The sequence below is a fragment of the Dendrobates tinctorius genome, unplaced genomic scaffold, assembly GCF_039654945.1.
Source record: "Dendrobates tinctorius isolate UK_male_01 unplaced genomic scaffold, ASM3965494v1 ptg000015l, whole genome shotgun sequence".
NCBI lineage: Eukaryota > Metazoa > Chordata > Amphibia > Anura > Dendrobatidae > Dendrobates > Dendrobates tinctorius.
The window spans coordinates 37,664,462-37,685,932 of record NW_027361683.1 but is presented as its reverse complement, the minus strand read 5'-3'; the positions used below and the strand labels follow the sequence as shown (position 1 = coordinate 37,685,932).

Sequence of the window (21,471 nt, the reverse complement as noted above, 5' to 3'; positions counted from 1 at the left end):
TTGCTGAGGTGCGGCTTTGTGATTTTGGCCCATTCTTCCACACACTCCTTCTATGAACTCTAAGCTTTAGTTCCTTACATACATTTTCTATTGGATTCAGGTCAAGTGATTGGCAGCGCCATTGTAGGAGTGTTATTTTCTTTCTCTGAAACCAATTGAGAGTTTCCTTAGCTGTGTGTTTGGGATCCATTGTCTTGCTGAAATATTCACTCAGGGCCGGGACAAGGGGTAGGCAACTTGTCTAGGGTGCTACCTACCCGATGGGGGTGCAGTTTTAAAAAAATGACATTGCTGAATGCTTGTGGCCGCCAACATTCAGCAAAGTGAAGTCAGCAAGTCACTGACTTGTTGTCACGCTGCATGAGGATGGGGAAAATGTCCTCTGTGCTGTATCCTGGTGCCCATTTTTCTTTAAGTGCCTCCTTACTGTGCATCTTGAAACAACCACACCACTAGTTTTCAGAGAGTCCACAGTATCTCAGCTGATGTTATTTGTGGGTTTCTCTTTGCATCCCGAACAATTTTCCTGGCATTTGTCACAGGTGAGGATTCTACCTTTAGTATCCATTCAAACCCATTTGTGTCAACTGCTGTGCATGTTATCAGGCCAAAATCACCAAGGTATGTAAACTTTTGATCAGGGTCATTTGGATGATCTGGGTTGTCATTATGATTTAAAAAGAGAAAACACAGTAGTTTGACAATAAATGGCTTCACCCAACCTCTAACCATGCATGGAGAAAAAGTTTTGATGTTACATTCATATTCTCTGATAAAAGACCAAGAAAGCAAAAATTCTGCCAGGAGTATGTAAACTTTTGAGCACAACTGTATGCTGAAAAACAGCTCAACACCATGATGTTCCTACTTCCAAACTACACGCTTGGTATGTTGTTTTGGGAGGTGATGTGCAGTGTCTTTTGGCCTCCAGACATGGTGTGTATTATGGCATTCAAAGAGTTCAATTTTGGTCTCATCTGATGCGACTATATTCTCCCAGTATTTCACAGGTTTGTCTAAATGTTGTTGAACAAACATTAAATGCTCTTGAATGTGGTTTTTGGTCAGTAATAGAGTCTTGCATGGCCAGCGTGCATACAGGTCATGGAGGTTGAGTGCATTACTTATTGTTTTATTTGAAACAGTTGGTCATTCTGTAGTTCTCCACAAGGTGGTCCTTGCTTCTTGGAGAACTATTCTGATAATTATTTTCATTTCTCTGTCTGAAGTCTTGTGGGGAGCACATGGTAATGGCTGGTTTATGGTGAAATGATGTTCTTTTCACTTTGGGATGATGGTCTCAACAGTGCTCACTGGAACTTTGAGTAATTTAGAATTTCTTCTGTAAGCAATGCCATCAGTATGTTTTGCAACAATAAAGTTGTGAAGGTCTTAAGACAGCTCACTGGTTTTACCTATTATGAGATGTTTCTTTTATGGCACCTTGGTAATTAGACACCATTTATAGGCCATTAGTTGAACCAGCTGATATTATTTTTCATTAAGTGGCAGGATTGCTTTCGAATTACTGACAGATTTCAGCTGGTGTCATGACGGTACATGGCTTTTTGCACTTGTCTTTCATGTGTTCAATACTTTTTTCCCTGTGTGATTTCTCATTATTACACATAACTAGAGAAGGGCAAACCCAAACATGAAAGTTTGACGTGTGTACTGAACACCTACTGTTCAGGCACAGACACCAAACATGGACTTCACCAAGATGTCTGTGTTACTATTCAGGTTCGGCCCCTCAAACAGAGTGTTTCTTGTGCTGTCATGTGCATGACAGCGTGGCTAATACTGCTTCTGATTGGCGGGAAAATCATTACCTCACGTCAGACAGCCACGTAGGTGAAAAGTTTACCTCCGGTCACCGTCGTCGACTGATGGGACTACTTCTCCCATCAGCCTATGCCTGCTGCCGCTAATTACAGTGAGAGCAGGTGGTGGCTGATGGGAGTATTCATCAGCCGGTGCCTGCGCTCTAAATAAATAATTATATTTAAAAAAACGGCCTGGGGTCCCCTGAATTTTTGATAACCCACCAGACAAGCTGCATCCCTCAGCTGTCACCAATAGCAAGGCTGGTAATCAAGAATAGAGGGGTATGCACGCTGTTTTTTAAAAATTATTCTTGACAACCAGCCAAGCTAAATCTGACAGCTGGGGGCTGGTATTCTCAGGCTGGTAAGGGTCCATGGATATTGGCGCCCCCACCTAAAAATATCAACCCGCAGCCACCCAGAAAAGGCACATATATTAGATGTGCCTATTCTGGTGCTTTGCCCAGCTTTTCCCACTTGCCCTGTAGCGGTGGCAAGAGGGGTTCATTCCTCAGTGGTTCTCAGCCTAGACGGTCGCATCTTGGCACCGTCCAAGTTGAAAACTGTTCATCCCCAGTCATGGATTACAGTGAGGGACAGAACGACAGACAGGTGAGGGATATGATTGTTTTTTATTTTTGTTTTATTACAGGAGACGTTAGCTTAAATGGAATGGGCGATAGTTTTATTCACTTGTGTTTGTTATTATTAGATAAAAAAGTAAAAGTGTGTTTTGTTTTATTTCAAATAGAGGACTGTATTCTAGTTGTGTGTTTATTTACTGGTATAGCAGATTGGGAATATATAACACTTAACTTTTAAAAAAGTAGGTAAAAACCACAAAGAAAACAATAATCATAAATAGACCATGTGTAACCACACAAGTGCCCTCAATCGGTTAACAGTGGGGTATGTAGTACCTCTAGACGTCATTACTGCTTTATCCGGCACACAAATGTTAATCACATAGTAAAATTTGTCAAGGGACTTTAAACTTGAATACCTAGTTCCTCTCTTATTACTTATTGGTTACTGGCTCTTATCCCTTTGTATGGAACCCTTAATTGTTTTCAAGTAAACATGTCAAATCCTGACAAGAATTCAAATCCCCATTATAGATCAATATGTATAAAGTACTCTTAGTGCTTTAGCGAAGGTATATCAAGTATATACAGTGGGTAGGGGTATAGTGAATCGTGTGTGAAACCCTATATCCACTCTATAGCCCTGGATGATCTAGAGGTACATCAAAAAACTAACTGGGTTAGTAGCCATTCCAGCTTGTGATTTTGCAGCATGTGGCAATCAGTGCTTCCTGTATTCACCATGTAAAGAAATGGTTTATAGAGCTCTTCCAGTCTTTCTAATTAATGGGTAAGCACATAGTAAAACATCCATACTTAGTTTCAAGTTTCAAAAAATGGACATAGAAAAGGCTTGATATCACCCGATTGGTCATGGGTAAAATCAGATCCTATGCTTTACGAATGTGTGAACGGTTGTGTCAAACCTTAGTCTTATTCTCCCATCTCCTGATGCGTTTCATCCTCACGGATTCATCAGGGGAGTCTAAGATTGCTGCATAGTGCAGACTCGCCGCTCTCCAGTTTAAAAAGGCTCAGGACCGCGCAATTTTGATACTGCCTCCAGCGTGTAATGCGCTTCTGGTCCTTGGACCACATTTCTGGTGTTTGGAGTGCACAGTGCCTTCGGTGACACGCACCGCATCATACAGGCATTGGCGCTCCGCGGTACTGGCTATTTAGCCTACATACTCCATATCGGATGTAGTCGAGAAATGGTACCCAATCACTACTCATACTTATGTGCAAAACAATCCCATCTAATGTGAGTTATGCCTCAGAAACAGGAGAATTATTCAAATCACCTTGGATCTGGAAATAACACACCGTGACAAGACAATCTTATCTCTCTGTCTTGTCCCTTTCTTCCTAAAGTATGGTACATTTTTCCTATCAAACCCCATAGGTATCCGAGGCAAGTAAAAATGGTAAATAAGGTAAATAAAGCATCTGACATAACATGTAAAAAGGATAAATCAAAGCAGGTCAGGAAGACAGGTTAGAAGAAAGAGGTGAGATGTTCACCTTGGCCTCTTTTGGGGAAGTGATGGATAGAGTAGCCCTGCGGATCCGCAGCAGTTTCTGCTGCATTGTACAGTACCTTTATGTTCTATGGAAAATAAAAAAAGCTGTGCACATGCTGCGGATTTTTCCGCGCGGATTTGCTGCGGTTTTAAATCCGCAGCATGTCAATTCTTTGTGCGTAATCTGCAACGGTTTTACACCTACTCCATTGTCCAGGTGTCAAACCGCAGGGGAAAACCGCAGGTTAATCCGCAGGTAAACTGCAGGTCTTTTGACCTACGGATTTACCTGCGGATTTTTCCAAATCCGCACAGAAAAATCAGCAGCACAATCCGCAATGTGTGCACTTACCCGCACATATTCTTTCAGACAGCACCAATTTGTTTTAAAGGGATGGACTTTTCATTTCCTTACTTTTTCTGTGAAGTATTGGTGACTCATGTCCTACCTATCATGGAGGTTGGCATCCTATCAACCTTTGCATATGGCGCCCCCACTCGACGGCGGCTGCCCCTGTCTAAACTGTCCCTTGAGCATTGTCCCTAAGCTTGGTCACATGCACTCCGAGTATCTGTAACTGTAGGATTATGTCTATTAGAATCACTGCACACATACACTTAAGGAGTATTTGCTTATTAGTGAAATTTATTGAAAACAAGTGCTCTTATAGTGATTGCGACAGTCGCAATCACTATAAGAGCACTTGTTTTCAATCAATTTCACTAATAAGCAAATACTCCTTAAGTGTATGTGTGCAGTGATTCTAATAGACATTTATGTGGGACTCATGAGCCTCCTTCTCTAGCACCATACCCCCGTACCTATCGTGTGCTAGCCATTGAATCTCATACTATAACCGTAGGATTATTAACATGTATTACAAGCAAAGGGGTAGTAAAATGATATACCATTATTAATTAACAATACTGTTAAAATGAATTTTTAAAAGACAGGGCAAAAAAATCTCCAATTAAAGGGGATAAACAGCAGCAATAAAGAATCACAATGTTACAAATCCAAATCCAAAAGGAGACTTAGAGTGGTCTATGATATATGATAAAACACCCTATGCACACAATGGGGTCAGAATGCCTAGGAGCAAATAGCAGGGACAATGCAGAGTCCAGGTACCCAGTTTGGTAAAGAGAACAATATTTGTGCTGACCACAGTGGGGGAGGGAAAGAGAAAAAGGTAATGGGAACACTCAAAAGCCACCAAATTGGTAGTCACATCAAAGAATGAAGACTGATAATTGACAGTGAGATAATGATGATTTACATGCAATACTCCTTAGGTTGTGCAATAAAATATGGAGGCGTATCAAGTGATGTATGGAATTGACTGGAAAAAAGTTTTAGCTGCTTAATAATAGATGCTTGGAGTAATACTGCCATTGTGAGCATGTGTGGTGTTAACTGCTGCGGAGTAGTCTCCTCGCCCGACGAGCACCGTTTCGCAAGGTTGCGTCTTCTGGGGTACGTACCACCACAAAATATGTTTCACTCAGCATTCTTTAACGAAAGCAAAGTTGGAAGGAGAAAATTATTATTTCAAATAAAAATAATTTTTTTCAAACCTTTATATAGTTTTTGCGGCGCAAATATATATGTGCTGGGTCAGCAGCGAGTATCGACAATCCCCTACCACAATGGGGTATAATTCCTTAAAAATGTGTACATATATAAAAATACTCGCGCTTTGACTCAGTCACAACAATACATTACTGATAATATTAATCCAGAAAAAAAATACCTGTTTTTTATGAAGGATATCCAGTAGTGGATGAAAGAGAAGGTGGCTATTTAGCGAGTGCCTATAATAACCAAGTGGACATTAAAAAGAGAGACAGTTACTTGAGACCTTAACGAAGGCACTAAATAAACAGATTGTGAATAAAAAAGAATAAATATGAATAAATAAATAATATTTATAAAAAACTCAAACTTCCCTTGGTAGGGAACTTCCAGCCAGAGATAGCAAAGTATAGTATGCAAAAAAGGAGCCAATGGTTCTGGAACAGAACCATTGGCTCCTTTTTGCATACTATACTTTGTTGGCGGATACCACGTGACATTTTCAGTCACGCCATCTGAAGACGCCGCATAGCTTTCATTTAAACTTGCCGACGCCTACCGCGCCCTTCGCGGCCACTGCTCACTTCAGCAGCTAACCCAGCGAGGCTATCTCTGGCTTGGACACAACTCCAGGATCAACCGCTCAAAATTGAGCAAAAGAACAACAACGGATCCAGCCATCCATATAAGACGCCTCTCCTACAAAGGTACTGGACTCTGCCTGTTTATTTAATCTCAGTACTCACAGCACTTTTCACAAAGAGACGCTCATACAAACTTATAACGCTGGTTCTTTATGTCTAGGAATGCGCCTTTATGTATGAGAGTTTAATCTGGGAGTTTAATCAATTGAATTATTCGGCACATGTTTGCTTAATAGTGCCAAACTATCTTTTACCGCTATCAAGGAAGTTTCGAGTTTTTTATATATATTTTTTTTATATTTCTCAATCTACGATTAATAGTGCACCCTCACGGGATTGGAGTCTAATCTGGAGGATGGGTAACTTAAAATAATTGGGCACATTTCTGCTGAATAGTGTTGAAATCACGTTTAGCGTATACCAAGGGAAGTTTGAGTTTTTTATATATATTTTTTATTCATATTTATTCTTTTTTATTCACAATCTGTTTATTTAGTGCCTTCGTTAAGGTCTCAAGTAACTGTCTCTCTTTTTAATGTCCACTTGGTTATTATAGGCGCTCGCTAAATAGCCACGTTCTCTTTCATCCACTACTGGATATCCTTCATAATAAACAGGTTTTTTTTTTTCTGGATGAATATTATCAGTAATGTATTGTTGTGACTGAGTCAAAGCACGAGTATTTTTATATATGTACACATTTTTTTCAAACCTTGCCAATGTCTGGACTAGATTTTAAATTCATTTGGCAACTCATTTGATTAATAAAGTATGAGTTTTCATGGAAAACACAAAATTGTCTGGGTGACCCTAAACTTTTGAACGGTAGTGTACATTTACTTAAAAAAATGGTGATGTGTTCAATAATTATTTCACGTGCAGTAAATAGTTTAGGGTTGAAGTCTTGCTGTGCCAGATTCACAAGTCTTATGAACATTCTTGAGGTGCAAATCACTTTGTGTCATAAGCAAACCGTATGTAGATCAGTTCTCATTAAATAGATGTGTGAACTCAGGTCACAATATTTTAGCGATTACAGTTATCAAAGCTGACAGAGCTGTAAATCTGTAACTATTGGTCATAAACGTATGAATATTTCACAAATTACTTTTAATCACCAGGCACTTGTAAACTACCTCTAAATTCAGCCTATCCCTTCTCTTAAGGTTTAATGCCAGTTGAACAGTCACACAGCTCAACATAGAACTAGTTGATTTATACTCTGTTGTATAATGAAAAGTATAGCCACAATAAGTTACCCTTCACACGTTGCGGATTTTGATGTGGATCCACAGCGCTTTTGGACGCACGTAATTGCATTAAATCCGCAGTGTAGTGCACAGCCAATGTTAGTGAATGGTAAATTAAGAATTGCTGTGCACATGCTGCGGAAAAATCAGTGCAGATTTGCAGCGTTTTTTTTCCGCAGCATGTCAATTCTTTTTGCGGATCCGCAGCAGCGTTTTTTTAGTGTGGTCGGTCTCTCTCTCTCTTTCTCCGGAGGCACAGGGGACAAAATTCACAGACTGAATCCATTACCAGTACCACCAAACAAATACGCACAGCAAAAACGCATTAAAATCCACAAGAAATCCGCATCAATTCTGCATGAAAACCGCAAGTTTTTTGCCCTGCGTTTTCTGTCAAGAGATGCGGATTCTCTGCAGAAAATTCTGCAAGCTAATCCGCACATACCTTAAATAGAAGTAGGTTGACGGTTGGCAGTCGTTAAACGAATGTCTGCTGTACAACTATTTAACTGACTGACCCATATACATTAATTCCCTATTGGCTATTATAATCTGGTTCAACCCATCATACTTTTTCATTGACTCTTGCTGAGGAAAAAAGATGTTTTTTGGAATGTTCATTCAAAGAGAGATTGCTTCTGGGTATCTTCCCTATCAGGCAAAAAATTCAAAAGTGTCCAATCTTTGCATATGATGAGGGTATGCCATTGGTTGGTGAAAACAATTGATAGTTTTTAAATTCAAACCCATGAACATACTTTATGTATGAAAACATTAATCAACTTTAGACTAATTTGTATGGGGATCTTTACACATGGTTCAACTTCTCAATTATTTAATCTCTATTTGTATGTACAGGTTGTGGTAGATCAGCTCACTGAGCAGTACATGGAGGTAGAAATGGGAACACTGTCTCTTCAAGTCCTTCAGTGGTTTATTAGGTACATGTACCATAAACCATGGTGAAGTAAAATAAACATGGCCCATCGGGCAAAACAGAAAAACAAAACAAAATGGTATCTCACAGTCCGACCGCTCTCGGTGAGAAAAACCACATGGTTCAGTTTAACCCTAAGGACTTTCCTAGAGTTACTCTCTCCAAACACACTGAACACTGATTGCCTCTGAAGGCTGACTATTTAAGCCCCTGACCACACCCTGGGGTGGAGATAAGGTGCACAACCTCCCACCCACTCTATGGTGGTCCACAAAAACCAAGCCCTTAAACAAAACGGCCGAGTAACCCCTCTTAACACTTAGGCTATGTGCACATGTAGCGGAACTCTCGCGGAAGTTACCGCAAGAACTCCGGAATTCCATTCCGTGGGAAAATCGCATTTTAAATTCCAGCGATTTTCCTGTGGAAAAACTAGCGATTTGCAAGCGTATCTAGCTTGTAGAATGCTAGCGTTTTCCAAGCAATCTGTAGCATCGCTTGGAGAACTGATTGACAAGTTGGTCACACTCGTCAAACATAGTGTTTGACGAGTGTGACCAACTTTTTACTATTGAGGCCGCCTATGCAGCATCAATAGTAAAAGATATAATGTTAAAAATAATAAAAAAAATGGTGTTATATTCACCTTCCGGCGTCCCGCGCAGCCTTCCCGGGCCTCAACGATGCTCCCATTCCCAGTAATGCTTTGCGAGACATTTGATGACGTCGCGGTCTCGCAATAATGTAGCGGTCTCGCGAGGAATAGGGACCGCTACATTATCGCAAGACCGCAACGTCATCAAAGGTCTCGCAAGGCATTACTGGGAATGGAAGCATCACTGAGGCCCGGGAAGGCTGCGCGGGACGCCGGAAGGTGAATATAACACCATTTTTTATTTTTTATTCTATTTTTTACAGGGATATGGTACCCAGAGCCTGGAGGACAGTCTCCTCTCCTCCGGACCGTGGGTACCATCCGCAAATGTTCTGCTTACTTTTCGCATGGTGGGCACAGCCACATGCAGGAAGTAAGCGGAACAATGCAATCCTATGGGTGCGGGATCACCGCAATTCCGCAAAATAATGAGCATGCTGCGTATTTTTCCGTAATGCGATTCCGCCGCAGGAAAATCCGCAGCATTAGCACAGCATTGCTGAATCCCATAGGATTGCTTGGGATGCAGGTTTTTTGCGTTTTCGTGGCAAAATCGCGCGTTAAAAAATGCAGCGAAAATGCAAAAAAAACGCAACGTGTGAACGCAGCCTTAGGGTGCTAGAGCAAAACTTCTGGGTTTCAAATCACTGAAGTCAATAACCTCAGCAAAACATATCTGCCCTCCAGCACTTTGCCAGTGACTGTGTCACAAGATGCATTCCTATCATCACTGCAAAGTCAGAAAATGTGTCATTAAAATGTGCACAGTTTAGTGTACAAATAACCAGCTTTTAAATAAAATCCGAAAGCCTCTTTAGCTTCTTAATAAATGTGCATTCTTTCCTCGCCCCTCTGATTTACCATCTTTTAATATTTCTTCAGATAACCTCTCCCTTGTATCATTCCTGATGTATAGACAAGCATATATGTTCTTTTATTCGTGACAAACCCATACAGGTTTTAGTTCATTGACTTGCCCTAACCTGTAATTGTAGATAAGCAAAAACCTCTCCTACATTTGCCAGCACATTTTAGAAAAGTGCACTGTTTTCTTAATGTAGTGTAATTTTTCTTATTAGAGTGAAAAACTTAAAATGTCAGATTTGCTTTACAATAAATGCAGTTTCAGGGTAAATATACAGAATGATATGTTTCTGAACATTTCAACATTTTTTTTTCTTCTAGATCTATTGGATCAGCACTGGATGAGAAGTTTGTCTTTACCAACAGTCGCTCTGATTGGGTGGCTGAATCTTGCAGACTTCAATTAACTAAAATGGAAAAGCCGGATAATCAGCAAAAGTCGGAGTTTCCCAGAAAGCCTATAGAAAAGAATGTTTCTACAAAACTGTCACATGGTGTTGTGTCTCCTCATTTATATGTCGGCCATGTAAAAGGCTTGCAAAAAGTGTTTGAAAATATTAGCTCAAAAGATGATGTTATCCATCATAAAGTAACAGCTAAATCCCAACAGTATGGATCTCTTAGGCAAAAGAGACATAAAGTGCCTCAAGATGCCCCTGTCTCTCCAGGAGTTCATGGGCCAGTTTTCTCTACAGTTTATAATCCTTTCAAAAAAGATCCCTTAAAGAAAGGAAATGAACAAGTAACAGTGACAGTAATTGAAAATACTGGAAATGCAAACACTTCTACAGAACCTACAGTATCACAGAGCAATATGGACAGTAATAGAAAAAACATGGAAAGCAAAAGTACCACAAAGAAATACATTGCAAATGTGGAATTAACCAATATATGCCATTCTGACTATGAAGACAACTATAGGAAAGTAAAAAAACAACATCCAGATCTTAAGCTTCCCCCTAGGACAACAACACCACCCCCATACAGGACTAAGAATAATTCTTCTATTTCACTAAGTTCACCAAGAGGATGGAAAAATGAGAGTGTTATTGTTCGTTCACCTCTAGCTTCTGCACATAAGTGTGAAAATCAGAGGAATAATTCCTCTCCAATGCCATCTCAAATATCACACAATTTTTTCTTTTCAGAAGGCAATGATTCATGTGCTAAAATAGGTTTAGAAACAAACCAAAATGTTAAAATGTTTGGTGAAAAACCAATCCATTCAAGAGATCTTACCAAACATAATCATTCAAAGAACTCACAAGAATCATACAAAGCAGAACTTAAACTCTTACCCCAAGTCACTATACTCCATGATGTGAGTCATATTGTTGATGGAAAAGAGGCATTACACAATCGAAACTTTGAGAAATTTGCAAACACCAAAAACAATGACATTCAAAAAGACCCTATAGCAAATGTTAATCTAGAAGCAGGAGAAATGCAGGAAGTATTTACTGGTACATTTCTGGCAGAAAGAATGTTGATAGATGACACACCTTATCAAGAAACCAGCTCTTCAGAAATAGTAAAATCAAGAGGCAAGGAGGTCAATGTAGACGAAATCATGACAAAGGTTGATAGTAAGCTCAGTCATGATATTCTTCCAATAATGAGTCAAAGACGAAAGCCACCTTCTTTTACATATGATGCCTCCATTAAACTGGAAAACACACATAGAGAGAAACATTCAAATGAATTTAAGAATCACAATGCTTCACGTTTCATGGATATAAACTATACCAAAGGCGACAGTAAGGGTATGCCACATGAGAATAGAAATAGGATATCTGGGGACTTACGCACCAGCAAAGAAGCGAAAAGTAAATATCAACCTTCCATAATCCATAGTAACATTGTAGATGAAGAAAGGCATGACTCTATTCATTTAAATAAAAGAGCAAATGATGAATTTAGACATTTTGAAGGATCAGTCAGTGATCAACCACTTGACGAGACCAATACAAGGCTAAAACATAAAGTGGAGGAATTGAAAAAAGAACATGGTGAATTACCTCACTGGGACTATAGCACTAAGAATAACTTAAAATGTAATACTATTTATCTTGAAAATCAATCGGATGTAGCACAGCCGAATAACCCTGCAACTGATCAATCTGAGGAAAAAGTTTTATTTGTGACCACTGAAGGTAAGCACATTATACATGTAGAAACAGATATTATGAGATCAGCGAATAATAATGAAGAAAGAAAAACAGATTTGGCAGATAGAGTAGGTGGTGCGATCAATCATTTGCCATTAAACAAAGCGATAGCAGAAAGTTATATAGAACAAACAGAAATGGACATTCCTGAAGGTGACGATGGTGTTTCGTGGAAGCAATCTATATATAAAAAAGAAAAGGACAGAAATGAGGAAGGATCAAAATTAGGTTATAATTATCGCAATGAGAAAGCCAGGAAAGACAAAGAATTAAATAACCAAGAGCAACTGGATATCATTTCTATGACAGCAGCTGATAGACAGACAGATGACATGAATAAAATTGATGAAGAAAGCAGGGTAATGGGCACTCACTCTTTGGATATATTGGTGCAGTCTAAACATGAAATAGCAGAATTGAGAGATCAACCACATGATATTGTGAGAGCTATATCGTCACTGGATGAAGATAGATCCAAATATGAACAAAATGATTGGTCCAGTGAGGTATTGTCTACTAAGAAGTCAGACCAAGGGTTCCAAATGGATTTGAATCTAAATGTTTGTAGAGATGTAATGGACCATGGTCGCAAATTCACAATCAGTGTGGAAAGAGAGATGGGACAAATGGAAAATGTATGGGAAATACCCAGAAATACTACAGCGGTGAAAAACATAGTAAATATGATTGAAGAAAAGACTGATGAAGTTGATATATCAACTGTAGCTATGAGAGACCAGAGTATACTGGATGCTACTGTAACAAAAGATGAGTCGGTTTCAAATACAATTTATTTGTTTGCCAGTGACAGTAGTATGACGGTAAACACAGAGGTTGAGGAGTCAAATGAGTTATTGACAGATGCTGAATATAATGAGGAGCAAGCAGCATCTGATCATATTGTCCTAGTTGACTCATCTAGAAAGAGCAGTGAACAATCATGTAACAATTTAAAAGAAGATCCAGATACAATGTTGAGTACGAGTGTAAATGGCAGTCACCTGTCGAAAACACATGTGCATTGTGAAAATTCAGCACAAGCAAATGACGTCACTGTGAATCATAATTTACAAAATGCCGACCACATAAGTGAACACCATAAGAATGAAAGACAAACTTTGGATGTGATTACTCAATTTGTTGATAGCAATGTTGTAGAGAAAATAATTGTTGTAAGTGGAGATGATATTAGTATTTGTGGTGAAAAAGATGAAGATAGAAATATAAAACAATCTGTAAGTGAGCCTCGGGATCAGACTGGGGAATTGGTACTTGGCAAAGCTGAACTGACTGGGAGCATTTCTGCAACAAAAGAGTGTTTAACAGTAGACCATAATAATTCAACAATGGAGGATAAGTTAACTCTCCCTATAAATGAAGCTGATCAAGGACATTTGAGCCATGATGATGATCAACAAAACATTGTAGACGGACGATTAGTGGAAAATATCACTTTGACAGGGGAAGAAAAAGAAAATGTGATAAGTCAGCAAGCTAATGTAAAAGTAGTTGAAGATCCTTCAAGTGGTGTACTAATGGGCAAGGTAGAAAAAGAGGCCTTATTGCCGAATGATAAATGTTTAATAGCTAAAACTGAAGATGCATGGTATGATGAAAACGATGTATTAGATCCTGATATGAAAAAAGCAAAACTTCTTATTATGGATATTAGTAATGAGATACATGAGCCTGCAAGGTTTGAAATTCCCAACCATGTTTTATCTAGTACTGATATTAGGGACTCCACCAATGATCTAACAACTGAAAATACTCAGATGAGTAAACTTATAGCAAATCAAATTACAGATGAAGTAAATCATTGGAAAATTCAGACAGATAATCTATCCTTGAAAGAAGACCAATCAGAAAGTCTACATGAGTTATCTACTGTAACATTGAACAGTAGTGATCCTCAGACTACTGTAACATTACATACTAGTAATCCACAGACTACTGGAACATTGCTCAGGAAAGATCCACAATCTATTGTAACATTGCACAGTAGTGATTCTCAGACTACTGGAACATTGTACAGTAATGATCTGCAGACTAATGGAACTTTGCACAGTAGTGATTTGCAGACTTATGGAACATTACATACTAGTGATTCAGAGACTACTGGAACATTGCTCAGTAAAGATCCTCAATCTATTGTAACATTGCACAGTAGTGATTCTCAGACTACTGGAACATTGTACAGTAATGATCTGCAGACTAATGGAACATTGCACAGTAGTGATTTGCAGACTTCTGGAACATTGCATACTAGTGAGCCACAGACTTCTGGAACATTGCATACTAGTGATCCACAGACTTCTGGAACATTGCATACTAGTGATCTGCAGACTACTGGAACATTGCACAGTAAAGATCCTCAATCTATTGTAACATTGCACAATGGTGATCTGCAGCCTACTGGAACATTGCACAGTAGTGATCTACAGACTACTGGAACATTGAATACCAGACAGCCACATACTTCTGGAACATTACATACTAGTGATCTTCAGACTACTGTATCATTGCATAATAGTGATCCCCAGACTGCTGGAACATTGAATACTAGGCATCCACAGTCTGCAGAAACATTACATACTAGTTATCTGCAGACTATTGGAACATTGCACAGTAGTGATCCTCAGACTATTGGAACATTGCACACCAGTGATCTTCAGACTACTGAAACACTGTACAGTAATGATCTGCAGACTAATGGAACATTGCACAGTAGTGAGCTACAGACTACTGGAACATTGCAAAGTAGTGAACCTCAGACTACTGGAACATTACACAGTAGTGATCTACAGACTACTAGAACATTGCATAGTAGTGATCTACAGACTTCTGGAACATGGCACAGTAGTGATCTTCAGACTACTGAAACATTGTACAATGGTGATCCTCAGACTATTGGAACATTGCAGAGTAGTGACCCTCAGGCTTCTGGAACATTGCACAGTAGCAATAATCAGATTACTGGAAGATTGCACAGTAGTGATCTACAGATTACTGGAACATGGCATACTAGTGATCCGCAGACTACTGGAACATTATGGCACAGTAGTAATCTTCAGACTAGTGGAACATTGCACAGTAGTGAGCTACAGACTACTAGAACATTATACAGTAATGATCTTCAGACTATTGGAACATTGCACAGTGGTGATCTGCAGACTTCTGGGACATTGCATGGTAGTGAACCGCAGACTAATGGAACATTGCTTATTGGTGATCCCCAGACTACAGGAAATTTGCACAGTAGTAATCTACAAACTTCTGTACAAGATCCAAAAGTAAATGAAAATGAACTTCTAGAAAGCAATAATATTGACACACATGATTCCAACATTCGTGTCTTTTTAAACAAATTAAATGGAGACATTCCTGATATCTTAATCTCAGATGTGGAGAAAATAAAAAATACTTTAGGGGATATGTCTGGTCTAAATACAATTTACTCACAAGAGCAACAAAACTCAGTGGAGCAAGAACAAATGCCTGAAAGTGTTCAACACTTCTATCTTCCCAAATCAGAGAAACATACACTAGAAGATACAAAATGTGGTATAAACACTATAAAAGAGGAAGAAATGGAAGCTTCAGAAAATATGGAGATTTGGGTGAGCAAATTGAGACAATTTGAAACCCCTGAGTTTATGAAACAACTTAGAGAACCTCGTCAGCCTCGTTCCTCCGGACTAAACATGTGTGGCAATTTACCCCCTATAAAGGAGGATCAAGGCTCTCCAAAGAGTGACCGCTTTCCTTTCAGATTACCTATTCCAGATATAAAAGAAAATAAATTTATTTCTGAAGAAAGTGAATCAACAGAAGAACCTAATGTGGCGCAACAGACTGAAACTTCAGAACCAGGTGAAAAGACATATTCATGGGAAAGAAATACTGAAAGGTCTGCAATTAGGTCCTCCCCACTGGAACTAATGAGAAAACACTCTGGTGATGAGGTTTCTAGAAGTGACAGCTACAAGAATTTTATTGCACAAAATATTAGTCAAAGGCAAAGTTCTATAATTGGGTCTTTACTTCTGTCTGAAAGAATAGACAAAAAGACAGACACATCTGAAGGGAAGCCCTATTCCAGACTTGAAAGCAGTTTTTTCCTTAGCAGTTACCTGAAACCCCAGAATGATGATCAGGGTGTGACAGAAGAAACACAAACCGTTTCAGAGAATACATCTGAAAATGATACAGCTACAATCACAACCAATAACACTTCTAATAGCATTACAGAAAAATCTAAGCAAGAAGACAATGTGGACTCTTCCAGTGCAAAGATGGACCATGTGACAAACATTGATTCAAATGAGCTAACATCCGAGCTAGAGTTGTCAATGTCTTCTCCATTAAAGACTTTCCCGGATGTCTGGGTGAGATTTACAAAAAATTTAATAACTAATTTTATATGCTAATTAAAGGGATTGTCCAGGAAACAACAACAAACGGTGTTGTCCAGGCTACGATTAAAGGGAATCTGCCACCCCATTTTTCGAGTATCAGCTGCCGGCACCGCCATCAGGGGCTTATCTACAGCATTCTGTAATGCTGTAGATAAGCCCCCGATGTAACCTGAAAGATAAGAAAAATGAGTTAGATTATACTCACCCAGGAGCGGTCCGGGTCCAGGCATGGTCTGATGGGTGTCGCGGTACGGTCCAGCGCCTCCCATCTTCTAACAGTGACGTCCTCTTCTTTGCTTCCTGTCGTGGCTCCTGCGCAGGTCCATTGCTCTGCCCTGTTGAGGGCACAGCAGAGTACTGCAGTGCGCAGGTGACGGGAAAGGTCCAGCGCCTGCGCACTGCAGTATTCTGCTCTGCCCTAATCAGGGCAGAGCAGTGCGCCTGTGCAGGAGCCACAACAGGCAGCAAAGAAGAGGACGTCACCATTAGAAGATGGGAGGCGCTGGACCGCAACACCCATCAGACCAAGACCGGATCGCCCCCTGCCGGTGAGTATAATAAAACTCATTTTTCTTATCTTTCAAGTTACATCGGGGGCTTATCTACTGCATTCTGTAATGCTGTAGATAAGCCCCTGATTCCCTACTATTCCAAGAGCAAGTGAGTGAGCAAGCATTCACATGTTGACATTCATGCATTTGAATACTTACGGTCACAAGCGATGTAGACTTATCTGACTCCTCTCCATTGAACAGCATTGAGAAAAGCCAAATCAGTATAGTCGATATGTGACTATTAGTATGAAAATCGCATACATTGGTTTTTCATGACCACCCGCCTGGGTGTGTAATTAATTACCCCTTGACCTGTGAGATAAATGTATGTCATGGCCAGGTGCTAGTTCCTTCATCTTAGAGTGCTTTTTTGCCTTGGCCTCAAACTTTAACAGCTTAGTGCCAACGGCTATCCCAGACAGGTGTCTGGCATGGAGCTCAGCTACCGAACCAATTGCAGCTCTCCCACCTACTGATTGCAATGAATACTCAGTTACAAGATGATTGACCAATCATAGTGCTAATCATCATAATGACCTGAGAAAATGCTTTTCCCAGCTATGATCTCACTCTTGTCAATGCTGTTAAGGAGATCAGAGGTGTGTTGCTTCTTCTCACTGTCAGAAAGTTAAAAAAGAAATTTAACTCCTTAAGGGCCTTTCCTGATTCTCCCATTGCCCATTTGATTCTTCCAGTACCCCCAAACTTCCTGTCGCCTGCCTTTGCTTTCTTTTCCTTTTCATTTTTTATGCAAACGTAAAAAATAAAAAAATAAATTGATTAGCATTAAATAGTGGGAAGTTACAGTAGGGAAAATAAGGATTTGATACACTGCCGATTTTGCAAGTTTTCCCACCTACAAAGAATGGAGAGGTCTAATTTATATCATATTATATACAGTATTTTATAAGGTACACTTCCAACTGTGTAAGACGGTATCTAAAAAGAAAAACTAGAAAATCACATTTCATGATTTTTAAGCAAATTAAATTGCAATAATTGCATGAAATAAGTATTTGATCACCTACCAACCAGAAAGAATTCTGTCTCTCACAGATCTGTTAGTTTATCTAAGAAACCCTCCTACTCTGCACTTATTACCTGTATTAATTGCATCTGTTTGAACTTGTTACCTGTATAAAAGACATCTGTCCACACACTCACACTGCAACATCTCCACCATGGCCAAAACCATAGAGCTGTTAAGGAGACCAGGAACAAGGCTGGGATGGGTTACAGGACAATAGGCAAGCAACATGGTGAGAAGGCAACAACTATTGGTGCAATTATTACAAAATGGAAGAAACACAAGAGGATTGTCAATCTTCCTTGCTCTAGGGATCCATGCAAGATTTCACCTTGTGAGGTAAAGATGATTCTGAGAAAGGTCAGGAAGCAGCTCTGAACTACATGGAAGGACCTGGTCAATGTCCTGAAGAGAGTTGGGACCACAATCTCAAACATTACCATTAATAACACACTGTGCCTTCATGGGTTAAAATCCTGCAAGAAGCTCAAGGTGCCCATGTTCATTCCAGTACATGTCCAGGTCCTTTTTAAGTTCACCAATGTCCATCTGGATGATACAGACAAGGCATGGTAGAAGGTCATGTGGTCATATGGGACCAAAATAGTATCAACTCTACTCGCCATGTTTGGAAGAAGAAGGAGGCTTAGTACAACCCCAAGATCACTGTCCCAACCATGAAGCATGGTGGTGGAAACATCATACTTTGGGGGTGCTTTTCTGCAAAGGGGACAGGACGACTGTACAGTATTGAACAGATGATGGATGGAATCATGTATCGCGAGATTTTGGCCAACAACCTCCTTCCCTCAGTAAGAGCATTGAAGATGGGTCATGTCTGGGTCTTCTAGCATTACATTGACACGAAACACACAGCCAGGGCATCTAAGGAGTGGCTCCATAAGAAATATTTCAAGGTATTGAAATGGCCTAGCCAGTCTCCAGATCCGAATCCAATAGAAAATCTTTGGAGGGATCTGAAACTCAATGTTGCCCAGCAACAGCCTTGAAACTTGAAATATCTGAAGAAGATCTGTATGGAGGAGTACTTCAGTGTGTGCAAACTTGGTCAAGAACTACAGGAAACATCTGACCTTTGTAATTGCAAACAAAGGTTTCTGTACCAAATATTAAGTTCTGTTTTTCTATTGTATCAAATACTTATTTCATGCAATAAAATGCAAATTAATTATGTAAAAATCATAAAATGTGATTTTCTGGATTTTCTTTAGATTCTGTCTTTCACAGTTGAAGTGTACCTAAGATAAAAATTACAGCCCTCTCCATGCTTTGTAGATGGGAAAACTTGCAAAATCGGCAGTGTTTCAAATATTTATTTTCTTCACTGTAGATAAGGAATAGCTATGGGCATAAATTGTGTTCCTGTTAGCGGGTGTTAATGTCAGATAATATTGGTGTTGGATTTTAGGTCAGTTAGGGCTGGGCTTTAATCTCCTTAGCCAAAGGGTAGGCAATTCATTAATTTTTCCAGGTGGCCACATGAGAGACCGTGACTGTTGTGGAGGGCTGAACCAATAGGCTGAAATTAATTCTGCTCAAAGTTAATATTAACATATTAAATATTTTGTATATTAATATTAATTATATCATTTAGTATTGAGCAGAATTAAATATCCTGACATCCCCCTAGGTTAGCACAAACACAAACTCTTCTCTTGCGTTAGCCTCTCCAAACACACTGAACACTAAATGCCTCAGGCGGCCAACTATTTAAACCCCAGAGTACACCATGAGATGAAGATAAGGTAGACAACCTCCCACCTGCTCTATGGTTGTCCACAAAAACCCAGCCCTTAAACAAAATGGAAAAATAACCCCTCTCAGCACAGTGTGCTGAAGCAAACTTCTGGATTTCAAATCACTGAAATGAATAGCCTCAGTGAAGCAATAAATGGATTCACTCATCCACTAACCACTATGAGTGGAGAAAAAGGTTTGGTGTTATCATTCATATTCTCTGAAAAAAGGCCAAGAAAGCAGAAATTCTGTCAGGGTATGTAAACTTTTGAGCACAACTGTATAAAGTGTGAGTCCCACAGCGCCTCCTATTTACGTTATTAGTCACCACATAGCCTCCATATACAGTGGCATGTAAAAGTTTGTGCACCCCTGGACAAAATTACTGTTATTGTGAACAGTTAAAGGGAACCTGTCATCTCGTTTTGCCGCTATAAGATGCGGCCGCCGCCTGTCGGGGCTTATCAACATCTTTTGCCCATATTAGTCATTTCTTTTAATTAGCCAGTCTCAGATATGGCTTTTTCTTTGCCACTCTGCCCAGCCTTTTCACTGTAGACGTTGACACTGGCGTTTTGTGTGTACTATTTAATGAAGCTGCCAGTTGAGGACCTGTGAGGCGTCGATTTCTCAAACTGCAGACTCTAATGTACTTGTCTTGTTGCTCAGTTGTGCAGTGGGGCCTCCCACTTCTCTTTGTACTCTGGTTAGAGCCTGTTTGTGCTCTCCTCTGAAGGGAGTAGTACACACCGTTGTAGGAAATCTTCAGTTTCTTGGCAATTTCTTGCATAGAATAGCCTTCATTTCTAAGAACAAGAATAGACTGTCGAGTTTCACATGAAAGTTCTTTTTTTTCTGGCCATTATGAGAGTTTAATGGAACCAACAAATGTAATGCTCTAGATTCTCAACTAGCTGAAAGGAAGGTCCGGTTTACAGCTTCTCTAATCAGCCAAACTGTTTTCAGTTGTGCTAACATACTTTTACAAGGGTTTTCAAGGGTATTCTAACCATCCATAAGCCTTTTTACACAGTTAGCAAACACAAAGTACCATAAGAACACTGGAGTGATGGTTGTTGGAAATGGGGCTCTATGCACCTATGAACATCTTGCATTACAAACCAGACGTTTGCAGCTAGAATAGTCATTTACACCATTAACAATGTACAGAGTATATTTCTGAATCATTTAATGTTAGCTTCATTGGAAAAAACTGTGATTTTCATTCAAAAATAAGGAACTTTCTAAGTGACCCTAAAATTTTGAACGGTAGTGTATGTTTGAATATATGTACATTGTATATACACAAGCAATTCCCCCACTCAGGTCCATCATCGGTTAATGGAAATATAGTAGCTTCCAAGTTACTGGTAACACAAAGACTCTGGAAAAGTGCTTTGTCCCCTCACCCCCCAAAAAAGAAAGAAATCCAGCAAAATCTGTGCCACAAATCTAAGTTCCCCTCTCCCTTCTGAGCCCCACAGTGTGCGTAAACCACATTTAGTTTCCACATGTGTGTCAGTACTGTAACGATGAGAGTCCACTTAATTTATGGGGTGCATGTCTCCAAAATATAGCACTGGTAAATCCACTCCTTGTTATATATTGTCGCTACAATATATAACAAGGAGTGCATGTCTCCAGAAGCATGATCTGGGCATAATATATGGGCTCTATAATGTATCGC

At 39.6% G+C, this 21,471-nt stretch overlaps 1 protein-coding gene across 2 annotated transcripts in view; it reads left to right on the top strand.

Annotated features, from left to right (window-relative positions):
* CRYBG2 (crystallin beta-gamma domain containing 2) overlaps positions 1–21,471 on the top strand; it is a 190,104-nt gene that overhangs the window by 89,739 nt on the left and 78,894 nt on the right. For both annotated transcript variants that reach the window (XM_073563719.1, XM_073563710.1), the window contains exon 4: positions 10,181–16,415. In XM_073563719.1, coding sequence (XP_073419820.1) covers positions 10,181–16,415 — 6,235 coding nt within the window. The remainder of the gene's footprint in view (positions 1–10,180; positions 16,416–21,471) is intronic.